Here is a 20,204-nt window from a genome sequence, read left to right on the forward strand (position 1 = left end):
ATTACCACCATAACAGCTACACATGTATGCAATCTGAGGGTCATGCTGCTCAACAGTGGACATCTAACTGTCAGGATGCAGTCACTCATAGCAGTCATTGGAGTGGAGGACACATGTCTGCTGTAATGGATAGGTGGTTCACAGCAGCAAACAGCAGACCTGCAGTATCAAGCTATGATGCATTCCACAGCTTTCAGACCCCAAACATGGACCACACCACACCTCCACAGGTGGTATTGTCTCCATATTCATTATGGATAGGAACACCTCCAGACTAGTATCCCAACATAATGCATTGGAGATACTTCCGGTACAACTGCCTTCGGGTAACAGTGCAATCCAGACCATAGCCTGCTGTGGGTCCACATCTATGTCCCAAGACTGTCAATGTACATTCCTCAACACCCTGCCATCTATGATGGTCCAATGCAACACTGACATAGTACGAGTCTTCAGCTACCTCTCCATCAACTGGGGAATGTAGCCAAGTGCCAGTACAGTGGCCCAACACTTCTGGGATTCATCATTTCCATTACCATAGACCAGCTCATACTGACCCCTGGTACAGGATGCAACAACCTTGACCTGCATTGACTACTTAAATATGGGACTGTTGCTCATCCACAGATGTCAATCCCTGCATGGTGAGATTCACACAGGCTGTAATCAACATGGAACTCAACATGTCAGCCACACCCCCCATAAAGATAACCATCTAGCAAAACCTTTCCAAAGCTGACTTTGCAACCATGAAAACAGGGGTGGATGTCTTCACTGCCTCCATGGCAATGGGAAATAGCTGCATGACTGTGGAATCATACACATAGGCACTCTAGAAACAGGTACATGAATGCATGGTACTAGCTAGAGCCAACAGACCCCAGACACTGTCCTCCAAACACTGAGAGACAATGTGATGGTCCCCTGCCATTACTAAAGTGTACATCAGAAGGAGGACACTGTTGCAGGGAAAGGTGGTGTCCCATGACTGTTGGATTACACACAGACACACACACACACACACACACACACACACACACACACACACACACAGACACACACACACACACACACACACACACACACACACTTTGCCAGTACTGTGATCCATAGTTTCATTGCTTCATAGGTGTGTAGTAGGTGAATGGGCCTGAAGGCTCTACAAGGCTAGCCCAAGGGAATACCTTGGCATCAGGCCACATGACAATAGTCCCCAGTGTGGCTCAGGAGTATAGTCACTGGAGTAGTTCCCAGGGGTGGGTACTGTATTCCCCATCCACTCATCCAGATTTCTATTGTGGGTGGCCAGTGATGTGCACTGCTTCCCATGTATGTGATTTATATTCCATAACATCAACAGTGTCTGGGTTGTACACATGTCCCACATGCATGTTCTTTGAAGTGTGGCAGTGTGCTTGAGGTCTCTGGGGAATGTTGTGTGGACAGTTTCATATTCTCTGATGTAGCATTCCTGACCTCATTTGGTGAGACCTGGCTATGTAACTGAGGTAGTGATTGCACCTACATTGGCAGTATGATACAGATATTTATTGGAGTTATTGGCATCTGTCCATACAGGGCATGTGTATAAGACATGGTATTCCCTTTGTGGGGTATGTTTGCAGACTCCACAGTTGTTGCAGACGTCCAGTGGGGAACAAAGCAAAAGGGACACTGTACACATTGATTGGGCTACTGAGGGCATGGAACAGGGTGCCATGTCCTTTTACTTGCTGGATAACACACACTCAGTCAGGAGATGTAACACATCAAAGTACTTTTGGATGTCAGTGGCACTGTTGTGGTCAGCAGGCATGTAGTCCACTGAAATCACACCATGGGTACTATCTGGAAGGCAATATGCAGGGGAACTACCAATATAGTGTGTGGTGTGCCAAGTGTGCTTATGTATGATTCGTGGGTGGAGGGTGGTCTCTGAGTATTAGAAGGGTTGCCTATATTGTTCACTAATCCATACTGTTGCATAGTCATTGCCCATGGCACTAAACATTTAGGGCTGTGAATTGTCTACAGCAACCTCAATAGTCTTTGACAACTCTTGGCCTTGTAATGTGGACATTGTAGCATATACTAATTCCTCAACATAATAATTTAGCAAAACCCACCCCCAGTGGATCCTGTTATTACACAATCACACCAGCCCCCACGCAGGATACTGATGACGGACACACACACTTGCCAGTACTAAGTTTCGAACCCCTACCTAGATATGTCTTGCTATCATAGTGTTACACATTTATCGCACATGCCACAGAGCTTATAGAATGGATGTTGTCCCAAGGTACTTCTAAGTTAAGGAATATCACCAGCCCTTGTAAATACTGCCATTGGGTGATATAGTGGGTGAGAGATTCCACAAACCATTTTACCCTCCACATACATTTACATTGAGTAAGGTTCAAACCTCTATCTAATTATCTTTTCAGACCATTATGGTTATGCATTTACCACATGCACCACTGACCTTACATAGTTTAGGGTTGCCAACAGGTACTTCTAAGGTGAATGATATCTGCAGGACTGCTAAAGTCAGGCACTGAGATGTGTACTGGTGTAAATGATGCCAACATCTTTGAGGTACAGACATATGTACACACAGAAACACTTGCTAGGAATGAGATTCAAACCCCTACCTATGTAGTTATTGCTACTACATTGTTCTGCATTTATCACATGTGCCACAGAGCTTACATGTTGGAAAGCTGTGCAATGGTATCTTTAAAGGTGAGTGACATCAGCAGCAGCAGTGCTAAAGGAGGGGTAAGGGAAGTGTTGTACATGTGAATGACCACAAAATTAGGTCTCTACAAGGATACACACACTCTCTCATACAAACACTCACATTTACACAGTTGCTAGGATCAGGATTAGAACTGCTACCTAACTAGTTTGCTACACTATAGTATTATGCAGTTATTGCAAGCACCACAGAGCTTATATGTTTGCAAGCTGTCCAAAGGTATCTTTGAAGGTGAGCGACATCAGCAGCAGTGCTAAAGGAGGGATAAGGAAAGTGTAAGTGTGAATGACCACAAAATCAGGGAAGTTTAGTGAGTGTGAACGGCCTTAACCACATTCATCTAGAAACACACACACACACACACACACACACACACACACACACACACAAGTTTACATTTGACAGGACTGAGATTACAGCTGTTACATGGATACCTCTTTGTACTGTAGTGTTACACAGTTATCACAAGCACCACTGAGACTATAAGGATGAGGGATAACCAAAGGTATTTCTACAGTGAATGACATCAGCACAGCATGTGATATAGGCCAATTGGATGTGTAGTGGGTGGGAGAGGCCTCATAATGGGATTCTTTCTGTCAGTGTCTGTCTTTCTCTTTCCCACATCTCTGTGTGTATGTTTGATATTTTATATTATGTTGGCCTTAGATATGTGTGAGTATTCCTATCCAATGTGGGTGTGAAGTATCAATGGTGTGCAATTTGGTGTGTGTGCACAGACAGCTGCGAATAACTGATATCTGTAGTCCACTGTGTTGTGAGACATGGGTTTTATTTCTCTAAGTGTAGGATCATACCCAGTATGACCTTCTATATTGAGTGTGTGCATCCATTCCAGGAAGGGTTGGACTCCAGTTCAGGGGTTTGTGTGCTACAGCTACACCTAGCAAACTGTTTCTGCAGGAAATCTGTAGATAGGTTGCCAATATGGAGATACAATGAGCTTAACATACGGAGGATACTGTAACTATTGCTGTCTGTGCTGCTTGTGTGAAATGTTTGGTTATAGCATAGATATTCTGACATATGTACTGTTTTACACTGTGATGTGTCATGTCATCAACTACTGACAGTTATCATTCTTTGCTCACAGTTATTTACTGGGAAATACAAGATGAATGAAGCTGTTACCAAAATTCTGAGGCATATAGACTACACATTCTGGCACACACCTGCCATTGTGGTGGGGTAGCTCCAGACAATAGACTGCTGGTTCTGTGTAAATGGTTCAGCACCCTGTTAGTATGCTGGCTGGGGATCCCCTCCTTGTGTTTTACTCAACTTCACGGAATGGCTATATCATGCAGGGGCCACACCTCTCAGCTGTACAGATGCACCCAGGTTATCCAGAGGCAATACTCATATATCTGATCAGCTTACCTTCACATTGTGGTTTACACGCGGTTTTGTGGCTATTCATTCATGGGTTTGCAGTCGGGAGTAGTATGGGCAGACATTAGAGTTTCAGACTTCACACACTCCATGACATCCATGCGTCTACACCCCCCCCCCATTATTCTCTCCTCCACCTAACATTATGTAAGCAATATCTTAGAGGTATCTCTATAGTTGGGGCTTTATCCCAGTAGTATTTCTGGCCTGATCCACAGTCCTTGCAGTAGGACATGGGGAGGCATGCTACTGGGATTTGACAACATGGCCTTGCATTTGTTTTCTGTTTACTGTGTTAGGTTGTTAGTTTGGACCCCCTGACATTCCATACATTGGCATTATGGGTGAGGCATGGGCCCTTGCCAGAGGACTGTAGGCCATTTGAGAGTGCTGCAGGCCATCTGTTACTGCATTTCTACATGGGATGGGGGGGGGGGCACACCTGCAGACTTTAACATTTGAAATGACTGTACTGGTATTTTGGTTACTCTGTTGGCTTCCATTTCATATTGTATGTGACCTATCATGCAGACAGGAGGCATATCAGTAGAGTACACATGTTAGATCTTAGTGGCATATATTTCAGTTTCAGACTTCTTAACCTTCAGAACTAGAATGCAACTGCCAAACCTGTTGTAGCATGTCTGTGTAGGTCTGGTGGGGGGCTGTTCACCATTGCCATCATTTGGGGGCCTTAGCCCGGCCTTTCTTTATGGTCATCTACACCTGTCCTGCTGGGTGAGGCTGGTGGTGGGTATGTGACCCTCACTGACATCCATGTGTGTGCCCTATTGACACCCACAGTTCTTTGGGCCATCACATGTACTGCGGTGGGGGTTGTCACCTTGTGTAGTGCTGCCTATTATGTTGACATCAGTATTTGTTATGAGTTTCCTGCTGTCCCATATAGCTGTTTGTTGCTATCCCATTCAGCCACCCAATTCCCTTGCATTCTTGCATCCATATCATACATGCAAGTATGAGAACATACTACTCTATTCAATAATTGATAGGAAGAGTGACTTACCTTGTTGCTGGGCCAGTATTGAGGACAGTGCTGGAGGGCTGACTATGTTGCATGCACATAGTACATTCCCTATACATGGTAAAGCTCAGGTAGTGTCATGTTTGGCATCCCTTTTACTGTATGTGCAAGTCAGAGAGAGGTATCAGTCCCTGGGTCCCTACAGTGTCAGTGTGTGTGTTATGGGTTTCCTCTTTGCCAAGGTCTGGGCATACTGTGCATGCCTCCTTCTGCACAGGGGCAGGCTCAGGTTGTTCCTCCTCCGAGTCCCTTTGTGCCTGTGCTGGCCTTGGCAATGGCGGGGGGGCTGTGTGGCCCTGCCCCATCTTTCGTGCTGCAGCTGTTTCTGCAGGATCATATTGTGTAGCATGGCACATACTATGAACATTTGTGTACATGTAGCTGGAGAGTACTGCAAGGCTCCACTGTATATGTCAAGACAATGGAACCGTGACTTGAGCATCCCAAACACACACTCTACAATGATCCTGGTTTGTGTGTGTGCCTCATTATGGTGTTCCTGTTCAGGTGAGTGTGCATTTTTGATGGGTGTCATCAGCCACGGCTGCAGTGCATAGCCACTAGATGGCAATATGGGATGTCCCCACTGGCAAACGCCCAATACTGCTGTGAACAATGCCAGATGTGGGAGTTGTGATAGCTTCCATGCCTGCCAGCACACACATTCATGATAATGCCCTGGGCATTGCACACGAACTGGCAGTTGATGGAGGGGAAGCCCTTGAGGTTTGTGTAGGCCCTGCCCCGCTCACCGGGTGGTGCTTTGATGTGTATGTGCATGCAGTCTATAGCACCAACTACCTCAGGGTATTCTGCTGTACGGTGGAAGAGACATATACGTCTGGTCAGCGCCTCACAGTTGGTGGGGAAATGTATGTGCTCATTGGCATGTTGTGTCATGGCATCCAGGAACTGCTGGAGTACCCTGGATGCTGATGCCTGTGAGACCCCCATGATATCCCCAGTTGGTCTTTGGAAGGTACCTGTGGCTAGTATTCTTAAGCCTAGACATACCTTGATATCCACTGGGATGGGTTCTCCTCTATTAGTTCTGTGTGTGAGGCATGGCCGGCACAGCTCAATGATTTGCTGTAGAATGTCCCTGTCCACCCGCTCTACTATCTCCAGCAGATGTAGGCCCTGGTAGGTTACCCTGGATCTGTACACTCTTCACCTCCTCCTCACTGTGGGTCGGTTGTCAGCATTCTCCTCCTCACCACTCTCAGTCTCTAGCACATATTGATGGAGTAAAGCAGCAGCAGCCTCCAACATTTTTAGTTAGTTTTGCTAGTTAAAAATCCCCCATCTGTGTACACCGGGAGGGTAAGGTTTGTGGGAAAAAACAGTCTGAAAGGTGTTTGCATAGTTTATAGTAGTGTGCTGGGCTGCTGCGTGTGTAATTGTTTGATTCTGATACATTCCACCTGCCAGCTTTTATAGTTTTCCTTGATTGCCTTCCTAGTGCTTTTTCCCCTTCCCATTTCCTCCCTATTTAAGCCTTGAGTAACACCATGCATACCCAGTGCTCATATGTAAACAGTGCTGCCATTTCCTCTTTTTTTTTTTTTTTTTGGTTTAAATCCCAGTGCGCAACGCACACACACCCATTTAGGCTATATAAACAGTGCTCAGGCACATCTGACACACCCCATTCCTTAGCTGTGCTTAGCCCCTTCTGTAGCTGTGCTTAGCTAAGGGCAAACACAGGCCACAGAGCTCCAATGAGCTTACAGAAAGCATGACACCCCCTTATGAAGTCATTCAGTTCTTACACTTGCACTGTTGTATTGCTGCACCTACACGGTTAGGTACAAGCTGACACTTTGAAGAATTCTGTGATTCAGTATAACTCCCCTTATTTGCATACCCCAGTGTGTAATTTGTTAGTTACTGCACTTAAACGGACCCTTTCTCCCTGACAACCAGTGCTCCCTGGTATTGTTTACATTCTGCATGCCATTGACTGCAATGTCATAATGCAGAATTAACTTAAAATTGACTTTTCTCATTTTTTTATTTTCGGAACAATCCCGTTTGTGTGCTGCTGTCCTAAGCTTAAATGGCTGAGATCTGCCAAAAAAAAGTTTAATTAAAAAAAAAAAAAAAACTGTTTTTCATGCCAATGGCATTATATTTGACCATTGGCATGTGTATTAAACATAATACATGCTTTTACACGAGCTGTCATGCCTTAAATGGCTGAGATCTGCCAAAAAAAAGTTTAATTTAAAAAAAAAAATAAACTGTTTTTCATGCCAATGGCATTATATTTGACCATTATTAAACATAATACATGCTTTTACATGAGCTGTCATGCCTCCGTTTTGTCAGATGCAGAAATGTATTCGGTTACTAGCTGGATATATTTCTGCACTGACACTGTTCTAGCACGGAGACCTGGCAGCTTCGTGGATCACAAAATCACCTCATTTGCAGGGTTTTCACCAGAAAATGAGGTGATTTGCATATTTGCCAGTTTTCTGTGCTAGAACAGTGTAGGGCCGTTCATGCACACGAAAATGGCACTTTCCTGGATTGCTCGGCGGCCATTTTCTGTGCAGGGGCTCCTACACTGTTCATGCATGGAAAATCGGCCTTTGTGAATCCCAGGGACTGTCTTCACAGCAGTGGATTGAAGACACACACTACTAACCAAACCAAAGTCCATAAGAATAAAGCTTACATTTACAGGTAAGTTTTGTATTTTAAAAGCTTGACCTGTACATAACTTATGATTAGCCAGTGCTTGGTTTTGTTTGCAACAATTAATATCTCAAAATTGTTATCCATTTCTGTAAAGCAGTGTTTTATATTCTTGTAAATGTTTAACAAAGAGCGTGCTGCTATATAAAAGGGGTATCTCATAATATTGAGAAATTGATCCTCATAAATATAAATGGTTTAAATGCTATTTAATCATTTCAGAATTTATTACCATAGTCAGACTTTTACTCTTTGAATATTGAAGTAAGTCTAAGGGACATAATTTAAATGGGTTCAGACTTGCAAAGTGTGTGTGTGTGTGTGTGTGTGTGTGTGTGTGTGTGTGTGTGTGTGTGTGTGTGTGTCTGTGTATTTGTGGAAGTGCACAAGTGTGTGTATGTATATATGCATTTGTGTGTGACCTCTCCCTGCTTTAAACTCACCAGCTACCACTGACTACCACGTATAGTGAATAACATTAGTTATGTAATTTCATCTTATGTTATAGACCTTCTGAAAATATAAATTAATGTTAAAGTTTGTAAAATATTATCTGATAATAATGAGAAGGAGAAGCAAACAGGAATGGAGTTCTTGAACGTCGATATTTTTAATCACTTTCCTCCTGATTCTGCCTGACTAAAATGCATTTTCCCTGGTCACACCACTGACAAATTCTTTTTCCCCTCATCCACCTAAAGTTTAGTGTCTGACAGCAGCCTGTGGAAGGGAGTATCTTTCACTAACTACCTTATTATATTGTCCAGGCTAGGAGCAAGAGTCAAGTACTTATCAGCTGTTCTTTCACAAGAGGCTAGAGTTTTGATTTATTAATTTAACACCTCCTCTGGCAGCTGATGATTTCATTCTTGCTGTGCACCCTCTTTAGTGCATGTACAAGCTTTCACACATGCATGTGGAGATACCTCTGCTACATGGCCTGGCTAATGTTAAGCATTAATCCTCAGTGCTCAATGCTTCATGTTAGGAACCCTCTTTCAATAGAAGTTGGGGGGGGGGGTGGAGGCTGACAGCATTGCAGTAGGATCTGACTGCCTTCCTCTATCGCGATAGATGAGCCAACACTGCCCACTCTCTCCTGGTTTTCTTTGCCAGCATCTCCTGCACCTGGGCTGCTAACTGAATTTTGGTCATCTGGGTCATAGTGACAGCGTTTTATCCCTCTAAATCACAAAGTTATCTGATATCTGGAATAAAGTTCCTGCATTTCATTCTACCGGTGTTTGATATGAACTTCATAAATCAATACCTGACTGACACATTATGATCACAATATACATACACACACACACACACACACACACACACACATATATATATATATATATATATATATATATATATATATATATATATATATAAGTAATTTCATATAAATAATGTTTTTGTTTTTTAAGCAATATGTATGTCTTTGATTCCACAGTACTTCAAACCAAAGTTTATCATTAGGTATTTTCCTTATTTTTTCAGACCAGCATTCCCATAGTTGTCGAATACCATTTTCAGCACTGTATATACTGCATACAATGACTGTCCTTCTGTAAATGTTTCTGCTCTGTATGACTGACACATGATTAGGACTCCAGCTAAACGATTAGACTCTGATCAGCAATGTAATCTAGCTACTTAAACTAGTAAATAATATAAATATAGCTTTTTATCTTTAGATTATTGTAGAATTGATTACGGGAAATTATAGTGCTTATTTTTATAGTCTGTGCCTCTAACAAAGTTCTTCTGACTGCATATATGAAATACAACTGTTCACAAGTCACATCTGTGTTTGCAATGTGCATGAAAAGGCTGGCCTGAACTGCCCTACAGTGGAGAAACTGCTGAGATGAGAGTACCTTTTTTTTCTGCAGTGAGGGTATGTGACCGTCGAGAAGCTAAAAGAGGAAATGGGTCACTTTACATATAAGAAAAATAAATGTAAACATATATCTATGCATGCAATTTAACAGTCTGGCGGCTTGAACTTCTATGAATAAAAATACTTACAAGATGGGAGTCCCATGCCTGGTACCTCAGCTGCCCTGCCAAAATGTAGTCTATGATGTAGAATATAAACAGGCTGATTATCAACAGAGGGCTGATAACACTCCACATAATTTTCCAGTACCAGCTAAGTTTGTGTCCAAGCATCAGCTCAATATCCGATGAAAATCTATAAATAGAAGAACATGTTAAAGCAAAGATTTGCAGAAAATAAAAGCAGTGGTATACAATAAAAAAGACAACAGCCCTAATGATCAACATAGGCCAGTGTACTAAGCCTACCAGGGTTCCACATTTCTTGTGATGAGTGGCAGTGAGTTAGCTAGTTATACATTACTGAATCTGAAATAAGGATACCACTTTTACCCAGAGGTACTGAACCAGGTGCCAATTATTCTTGTGGCTGACATTTCACCACTGCTGTTAAATTAAAACTCCAGAACTTTGTTTTTGTATAATACTAATGTATCTTTACTACTCTAAATACATAGTGCTATTTTGCAAGTTGTTTCCCTTCAAAGTGGTCTTACCAATACAGTAGCTAGGTTATCTGATGCCCAGTGCAGTTACCAGATCCCAATTTGGCATCTTCTCATCTCTAAATTGAGGACCAAAAAAAAAAGGCCTTCTGCTTTGAAACTGTGTAACATGGTTTTAAACAGTAAAAATACCATACATGGTGTTTCAGCACTTCAGCCATGACTGAATACTGTATTAATATTCCTTTCTGAAAGCTGGTACTGTACAACCCCACCATCAGAATCTGTTGCTCACCCCTTCCCTTTGCACCTGAGGCAGTCACCACTTTGCCTCTCCCTAGCTATGCCTCTGAGTTTGACAGCAGTCTGCCATGTGGATATGACTGCATTTGATTTTGGATTGGATTTATTCATTTAAAATTTGGATACTTTTATTTTCTGATTTTTGTTCTTATATTAAAGTTTGTTTTATTTTTAAATTTGTTTACCTCACAGTTTTTTTCTCCTTGGAGTTTTAAAAGTTCAGTTAGAAAAAAATCGTATTTAGCTGCATTCTTATTTAGCTGAAGTGCTGTCTGACTAGTTCTCTTGTGTGACTGCATTTGATTTTTCCCCAGCCACCCATCCCATCCCAATTGTGCTGTTAACCTTGGCCACTTTTCAGCTGCCTGACCCTAAGGAAAATTTGACTTTGGACTTTCCTCTCAGTTTCATCTCATCTGTTCATTCTACTAGATGCTGCAAGACAAACTGGGAATGCCCTACACCTTAGACTCTTAAAGCTTGAGTTATTTTCTATTTCCTACTATCCTACTCACTTAGTACATACCGCAATATTCAGAGTAGTAATCTTTTTTTTTCTGTCTTACTTTTAATATCTGTAACATTTGGTACTAGACTACTAATCACTGGTGAGCGTAAGAACTGCTTCTCAGGAATCAGCTTGGTATTTTTGCTTCTGTTTTGCTCCGGGTGAAGGAAGGAACATAGGGACGGTATTTCTTAGCATTCCTAGAGATTACCAATCATTAGTAATCCAGAAAATTGCTTCTTAGGAACAAGCCTGGGATTAATGCTGCTGCTTTGTCCCTAGTGAGAGAAGGAGCAGAGGGACATTGGTTTCTGCTGGTCTCTGACTGGGCAGGGTGTATGGGACTTCACTGAATGGTATGATTACAGTTTTCGTGAGAACTTCTTCAGGGTCTTGCAGCTTGGCTTTCTGTTGCATCCAGCTGCTGTAGGATCCATCTAGGGTATCTTCTAAGAGAAGACAATAGCAAGTGTACTGAATACAGCAACATCGGGCTTAATACTACTTCTCAGGAAGCAGCTTGGAATTAGTGCTGATCTTTTATCTTTTACTTCTGGTAATGAGCAAAGCATCATTGATTCGTAGTTGTGTGCATCTATGTTGAGATCACTACTATCACCACTACTAGACAGATAGCAGCTCCTGTAAATAGGAACCATGCACAAGGACTCTCCCACAAATGCTGTAGCCAACCTGACTGACAAGGGCATTTTGAGTCAATGTAAGAATTGGCTTATGTTCTCTGGTGATCACCTGCTACTCTAACAATATAATGCAGTGACATTAACTACATAATCTCTCAAATACTGATGGTTAAACAGCATAATGCCCTTGAGATTCTCCAAATCTTGGCTTGTATGATATGACCTGTTTTATAGCCCCTTTCTTTAAATCTTTTAGTCAAGTCATCTCTGAAATGCAAATAAGAGTCATCCTCTGAGCATATACGTTTCACCCTCATGTATTGAGATTTAGGAATATTTTTACATATCTGAGGAGGGTGATAACTGGAGGCAGGGAGAAGGGAATTATATTCGGGGAATTTACGATATACTTCTGTTGTTAAGGTGTTATCTGAAGTTCCAAGAAGGTAATACTATATTTGTGATGATTTACTGTAAATTCAATCCCCCATTTGTTTTCATTCAAATATTCAACAAACTCTGCCAGATGTCCCTCATCCGATCTCCATACCATCCAGCAATCATCTAAATATCTTTTCCAAATGTCTATCTGGTCTATGTACAGATTGACATGTATGGGCAGTCTATTTCAGAGTCTGGGGAGTCTCTGGGCTAGGAACCTATCCTTCCAAAATGTTTTGTTCATTGTGATGACAAGGTTTAGATCCCTGGAGTGCGTGGCTCTGAGGGATTGGGATTTCTTTAAGTGTAGTATGTTCAACAGCTCTGGGTTTGACATGGCCTTGTATGTTAAGCGGAGATCACCTCTGAGTAGATGATATGTGACAGAGTATAGCTGGAGGTTTTTTTAGATGGTCAGCATAGGGCATCTGCTTTAGGCATGTGATTCTCTTACTGAGGTATTTCTACGGCCTTTCCAGTTGTTGCAGATGTCTTGAGAGGTACATACCAAATGGGGCATTGTATTCTATAATGCATCTAATGAAGGATGAGTACAGTGGGACAATGACCTCCTTTTTTCTGGATGAAAAGCCCTTAGTGATGAGGTGTGCCACATAGAAGGATTTCCTGACTGTTGTGGCAATGTTGTTATCAAAGCTGAGACCACTGTCCACCTGTGTCCCTAAGGTTCTTACCACACTTTTGGTGTTTAGTGTACTGCCACCTATGTGGTAATTCACGGGTACATGTTTTTTCCCAAAGGGGATAACTATACATTTCTTGGCATTGAGCTAGAACCCATGGCTCTGGCACCAAGCATCTATTTCTGTAAGGCCCTTTTGTAGAATATCCACCTCATTTGGGGATTCAGTAATGGCTCCCAGTTTGCAGTCATCTGCAAACTTGTTAGCCAGAGTCCCTTAGTGTTGGCCTGTACTTCAGAGAAGTAGATGCCAAACAAGAGCGCTCCCAGGACTGAACCCTGAGGTACTCCACTTGTCACTTGACTGGAGCTGGATTTGGAGTCGGCTGGTTTTACAGTGTGGGTTCTGTCAGTAAGCCAGTTGGCAACCCATCGAGTAAAGTAGGGATTAATGCCCAGCTTAGTAAGTTTATCTATGATTCCAGAGTGGGAGATGGTGTTGAAGGCCTTGGCGAGGTCCAGATAGGCTGTGTGGACTACTTTACCCTCACCCACAGCTCTGGAGACTGATTTAAAGAAGTCAGACAGGTTCAGGTAACAAGATCAGCCCTTCACAAACCCAAACTGGGTGAGGTCCAGTGTTTGAAGGTTGCCAATGTCTTTGTTTATAAGTTCCATGATAATACGTTCCATGGAAACATGCACCAGCAATTTTTACTAACATGTATACAACTGAGTAGAAGCTGCTATACCCAGAAGAAGTAAGCATAGGGTAAACCCTAAAAACAAACCACCCTGGTGGAATCACAAGGCAAATAAGATTTATAATGAGAGGAAGAAATTATAGCCATGAATATGAAGTTCAACACCTAGCAGAATAAAAATTTGATAATTAAATTAAACAATAACTTAGGAACCTAATTAAAACTACCAAGGCCAAATCTGAGGGAAAAATAGCCCCAGGCCAAGGACAACCACAGCCTTCTACAGCTATTTCTGCAATTTCAAGGGCAATACACAGCAGTGTGTTGAGCTGATTTGTAAATGACACCATCTATACTGAAGCTGTGGAAATAGCAAACCTATTGGTTCATAAGTTCAACAAAAATTTCACCCCTCTCTCACTCCCAGTAATCTCACAAAAAATATCAGAAACCCATACAACCCCAGCAATCATGCAGGACCAAGTCCTGGAGGCTCTCTCAAAGGCCAGAAATACTGTTACTGTGGGCCCTGACAACATCCCAAGATGTATCCTGAGCAGCATGTAGCACGATATGTCTATGCCCTTAATAACACCATTAAACCTAAGCCTCCAACCTTGCTTTGTACTGAGTAAATGGAGAAAAACAACAGTCATACCCCAACATAAGGGTGGGACATCCACTGATACAGGCAATTACTGACTCATATGTCTGACCAGCCTCATATGCAAAGCCATGGAAACACTTATCATGGAACTAATCAATAGAGACATAGGAAACATCCAAACACCAAACCCATCCCAGTTTGGTTTTACCCAAAGTAGGTCACACCTACTCAACTTGATGGATGTTTTAACAAAGTCATAAAAGTGATGAATGAAGGAAAGACCATATATACTGTATACCTTCATCTAGCAAAGCCTTTGACACAATACCCCACTCAGGAATTGCTTAAAAACTTGTTAAATTAGGAATGAACTCCTATGTCACTCACTGGATTGCAAACTGGCTCACAAACAGTACACAGGAAGTTATGCTAGGAGAAACCACCTCCACAAAAAGATTTGTCACTAGTGGGGCCCCACAGGATTCTGTGCTGGGGTTGCTTTTGTAGTACTCTGAAGTTAATGCAAACATCAAGGGTCTATGGTTGATCAGGTCTGTGGATGACTGAAAGCTGGGAGCAATCAATGAATCCCCCAAAGACATAGTGATCCTAGAGGAAGGTTTGTCCCACACAAATAATTGATGACAGAGTCATAGACTAAAGCTGAATTCCAAAATGTGCAACAATTGTCAACCCATCAATTGATGTAGTTATTAATGCGCAGCTTAGTAAGTTTATCTATGATTCTAATGTGAGGGATAATGATGATCACCTTTTCTGTGCATTTAAAGTGTTTTTTTTTTATTGTATCTGCTTTATTTTCTGAAAAAAATGTACTTGTTTCCCACCTTTCTAAGCTAGTATAGTCCAGTTTTTAGGTTAGTGCTGAATTCAGGCTGTGTTACAAATCCCTGTGTTTGCCCATACCTTACTTGGATAGAAGGAAGTTTCTGTGTTCACCTGTGAGAGAGGGGAGCTTTGAGCAGCCTATCTGTCCCTCGAGGAGTGGTTTCAGCTCAGAAATTAGTAGTTTATTGGTCATTTTAGGCTAATTTCTATCTCTTTCATTTCCCTGCTGTAAAAACTGCATTTGCCTGGTTTTGCGAGCCATGCAGCGCCAGTTAGCTAGGGTATAACTATTCCCGGCTCCACAAAGTCTCCTCTTCAATTTTTCCCTTGGAACTAGGCAAACTTTCAACTTAAGCACTCAAGCCATTCATTTCTCAGCCCGGCACTTGCTCAAAACTCATAGCAAGCACTTATAAACCCTAGCACTAGACCCCCCTATACTGTACAGAAGGACAAGGTTCTCTATTTGACCTTACTAGCCATTCAGTAAATCAGTTCACTGCACCTATCCAGGCATGTCCAAAGGACAGTTTCAGGTGTACTCTCCAGTCCAACTGGTGAATCTGGGCATTTTGAGGCAATGCTACAACTACCTCATGTACACAAAAAGTACACACTGAGGAACCTTGTTTGCAGACAGAAACCAAAAAGCTTCTCTTAGCGCTTTTATTTTGAACAAACCAAAAGAGCTGCTTTCACAGACCACTGCAGCTTCTTCAGAGAAACAAGTTAGACAAAAAACACTCACTTTGAAAATACTACATCAGGAAATGACATATTCCTGTTTCCTGTTACCGAACAGTTGTATTTAAAGACACATACAAAGTGCTAAAAAAGTTAAAGGCATCCCACATTTAAAATCATTTTTAAAAGTAGCACACAACAATAAGAAATGGATTCAATTATATGAAAAAAAACAGCACAAACAGAATGTTTAATAAATTAAGCCTGAGCAAATATGAGCAGTATTTATCCCTTACACACACCTCATACAAGGTAAATTTGTTTTAATGTTTTAAGTGAGTATCAGAGTATACTTTTCGATAGATCTACTTACACATTTTGTATAGTAGTTTATTGTAAATAGTAATGACATCTGTTTTTTGTCATCTATGTTATCATTGTTAAGTCGCTGAGATCTTTTTTCATATAATTGAATCCATTTCTTATTGTTGTGTGCTACTTTTAAAAATGATTTTAAATGTGGGATGCCTTTAACTTTTTAGCACTTTGTATGTCTTTAAATACAACTGTTCGGTAACAGGAAACAGGAATATGTCATTTCATTTTTAAAGTGAGTGTTTTTGTCTAACTTGTTTCTCTTTTGTTCAAATAAATAAAGGCTATAGCTTTTTGACCGAGTCGGAGTCTGCAAACAAGGTTCCTCAGTGTGTACTTTTTGGTCTGACTTGTTTGAAAGCAGTTTTTGTACCTCATGTACACAGACAACCCTCTCCTTCTACCACCAAACACTAATACATGCGAGAGATGCAATTATGCAGCCAAACTGGAGGCTAAGCTCTCTCAACCCAAGACTGGCTCAGACAGTCAAGAGGAGAGGGGAAATACTTGCATCACACCACCAGTCTCACATAAACCCATTAAACCAGCACTGGCAAAAAACACACATAAATACACAAAAACATACTTGGAGGCTCTAAATAAAAATCTGCAAAAGCAACAGAGACCTCCATAGCAGACATCCAAGCAACCTCTACCCCTCAACACAAACCTTGAAACACATACTTCACAAAACTAGTGTGCCACACAATCACAGCCCTTAAGGCAAAATAACATACCCAACACAGTAGTAATAGGTGACTCTATAGTCAGGCACACTGATGTCCCACTCACTAGGCTGAATAAGGAGAAGGTTACTGTTAGCTGCTTGTTGGGTGCCAGGATCTGTCACATAACACAAGCACTCAGGTCACTCCAGAACAATTATAACTACGGCTCTGTCATTGTCCATGTTGGTGTGAATGACCTGAGCCGTACCTCCCTGGATTATATGAAAAGATACATGGAAGAGCTCTCTGATCACATAGCCCAGGCCGGTATGACTCTGAGTAGCATCCTGCCCTCACCAAGAATAATACCACGGTATAAAGAAAAAATTATCAATTTCAACAATTGGCTAAGTTTTTGGTGTCATTCAAAGGGGATCCAGTGTCTGTCCGCCTGGGATGACATGCTCAACAAGCCACACTGCTTCACTAGAGACAGCTTGCACCTGTCACCCTTAAGCTTTTGAAAACTGGCCAAGGCTCTTGCCACCCCCATAGTGCCTTTTTTAGGCAAGGCTCAAAAGACAAACCCACTGCCGTAAATAGCACAAGTAACAAAAAACTGAGGGTAATGCTACTCAATGCCAGACGTCTAAACCTCAAAATGCACGCACTCGAGGCACTCCTCAGTATGGAGAAAATTGATATATGTGCAGTAACAGAAACCTGGTTTAAGGATCCAGATAGCACCCCAGCACTACCAGGCTACAACTCATACCATACATTTCAGCCACAGAACCCAGACCGAAATACAAAAGGCAGGGGCATATCCATATTCATCAAGGATAAAAACACCTCCAGGTTAGTGGCATAGCACCATGCTTCAGTGATCATCCACATGCAACTAACAACGGGCAAAACTGCAACTCAAATTGTAGCTTGCTACAGATCACCCACCATGTCCCAGGACCCCCATTCCGCATTTCTGGAAACACTGGGAAACATAAAGGTCCTACCAAACACCCTAATATTGGGTGATTTCAATTACCCAAACATTAATTGGGAGAACTACTCAAGTACTAACTCCCTTACCCAACATTTCCTAGAATTTATAAACTCAAATGCCCTGGATCAACTGGTCAACACTCCCACCAGAGGTGACAACATATTGGACCTGGTTATCACCAACATGGGCGACTGGTGTTCCACACCGGAGGTCAACCTCTCACTGGTTAGAAATGAAGAAAAAACAAACCAGTCTTGGGTAAAGTGCCTCTTGAGAAAAAGAACTCTAATATCATAAAAGACAAAAGAGGCTCTCCATGACTAAAATATGGCAACACTTTATTCGAAATGAAAAAAATATATATAGTAGTAGTGAGCGCTTTCATGTTTTAAAAACGTTTCTTCAGTCTTCACTTAAGTCTGAAGAAACGTTTTTAAAACATGAAAGCGCTCACTACTACTATAAATATTTTTTTCATTTCGAATAAAGTGTTGCCGTATTTTAGTCGTGGAGAGCCTCACTGGTTAGAGCTGACCATAAACAAATTACCTTGGATATCCACATTCTGCCCCCACCCCCGGACAAGGAAACCACCATGAAAAACTTTTCAAAAGCAAACTTCACGTTACTTAAGACCGAGATGGAAAGTTTCAAAGCCCCCATGCTAAAGGATAACGCTGTCCAAGCTGCAAAATCCTTTACTAATGCATTCTATGGGCACCTACAAGAATGCATGGATCATGCTATCCCAAGCAAAACCAAGACTCACTCCTCCAAGAAAAGGAAACCAGTCTGGTGGACCCCTGCCATAAACCAGCTATACAACAGAAGGAAGAAACTAGTACAGAAAAGAGTAAAATCCCAAGAAGGGAAGACATCCCTGATCAGTATCAGCAAAAAACTACGATCCCTCATAAAATCATCCAAGGCGAGCTTCGAAAAAAAAATTGCCAAGGACTCCAAAGATAACCACAAGGCATTTTTTAGCTATGTCAAGAATCTAAGTGGCAATGCTCAGATCTCAGTTAGTGCAGAATGGCACAAAATACACTGAACCGACTGATATTGCCAGCATCCTGGCAGACAGGTTCAGTGCAAACTTCACCCCCCAAAAGGGCCCATAACCATACCAGAAGAATGTAGAGCCCCTGAAATCACAGACACTCAGGTTAAAACAGCCCTCTTCTAAGCCAAAAACACAGCATCAATGGTTTAGGATAGTGTCCCAGGCTGCGTCCTACATGAGCTCAAAGATGAACTAAGCCGTCACCTAAACACACTGTTCAAACTCAGCCTCTCCACAGGCTAAGTACTCATAGAGTGGCCCACAGCAATGGTTATTCTGCTCCACAAAGGTGGAGCCACAACAGACCCCAGGAACTATCGTCCTATAAGCCTGACTAGCTTTGTCTGCAAGGCTATGGAGTGCATCATCATGGAACTCATTAACAGAGACATTGGGAACTTCCAAACACTGGACCCTATCCAGTTTGGCTTTGTTAAGGGCAGATCATACCTCTTAACCTGGTGGACTTCTATGAGACAGTAACCAAGGCTATAGATGAGGGAAAGGTGGTACACACAGCCTACCTAGACCTTGCAAAGGCCTTCAACACCATTCCCCATTCTGGTATTATAGGCAAGCTCACCAGCCTGAACATAAACTCCTATGTCACAATATAGGTTGCCAACTGGCTCACGGACAGAACCAACATGTGAGAGTTGCGGGAGCTAGGTCCAACTCTAAACCAGTTACAAGTGGCATTCCCCAGGTCTCAGTCCTAGGACCCCTCCTATTTGGCATATACTTCTCAGAGGTACAGGCAAGCACAGGAGGACTATGGCTGACCAAGTTCATGGATGACTGCAAACTAGGGGCTATAATTGACTCTCCGGCTGACACAGACATCCTCCAAAAGGGTCTCACTGAGATGGATACCTGGTATCAAAATCATGGCCTCAAGCTAAATGCCAAAAAGTGCATAGTCAACCCCTTTGGAAAAAATAAAGTACCCACAAACTACCATATAGGTGGTAGTCCTCTAAACATGGAAAATGTAATAAGGGATCTGGGGACCGAAATAGATAGTAATCTCTCCTTTGATAATCACATTGCCAAAGTGGTTAGAAAATCCTTCTATGTGGCCCACCTAATCACAAAAGGGTTCGCATCCAGATCAAAAGAGGTCATTGTGCCCCTCTACTCATTACTCATCAGACCATCATAGAGTACAATGCCCCATTTGGGATGTACCTTACAAGACACCTGCAACAGCTAGAAAGACCACAGAAGTACCTCACCAAGAGGATCACTGGCCTCAAACAGATGCCCTATGCAGCTCGACTGAAGAA

At 42.2% G+C, this 20,204-nt stretch overlaps 1 protein-coding gene across 1 annotated transcript in view; it reads right to left on the bottom strand.

Moving 5' to 3' along the window:
* Positions 1 to 20,204, bottom strand: part of SLC6A20 (solute carrier family 6 member 20) — an 817,648-nt gene that overhangs the window by 49,210 nt on the left and 748,234 nt on the right. Inside the window, exon 10 of the mRNA XM_044065525.1 lies at positions 9,945 to 10,110. Coding sequence (XP_043921460.1) covers positions 9,945 to 10,110 — 166 coding nt within the window. The remainder of the gene's footprint in view (positions 1 to 9,944; positions 10,111 to 20,204) is intronic.

The sequence above is a fragment of the Protopterus annectens genome, chromosome 3.part0 (genome assembly GCF_019279795.1).
Source record: "Protopterus annectens isolate FY-2018-M chromosome 3.part0, PAN1.0, whole genome shotgun sequence".
Lineage (NCBI taxonomy): Eukaryota > Metazoa > Chordata > Ceratodontiformes > Protopteridae > Protopterus > Protopterus annectens.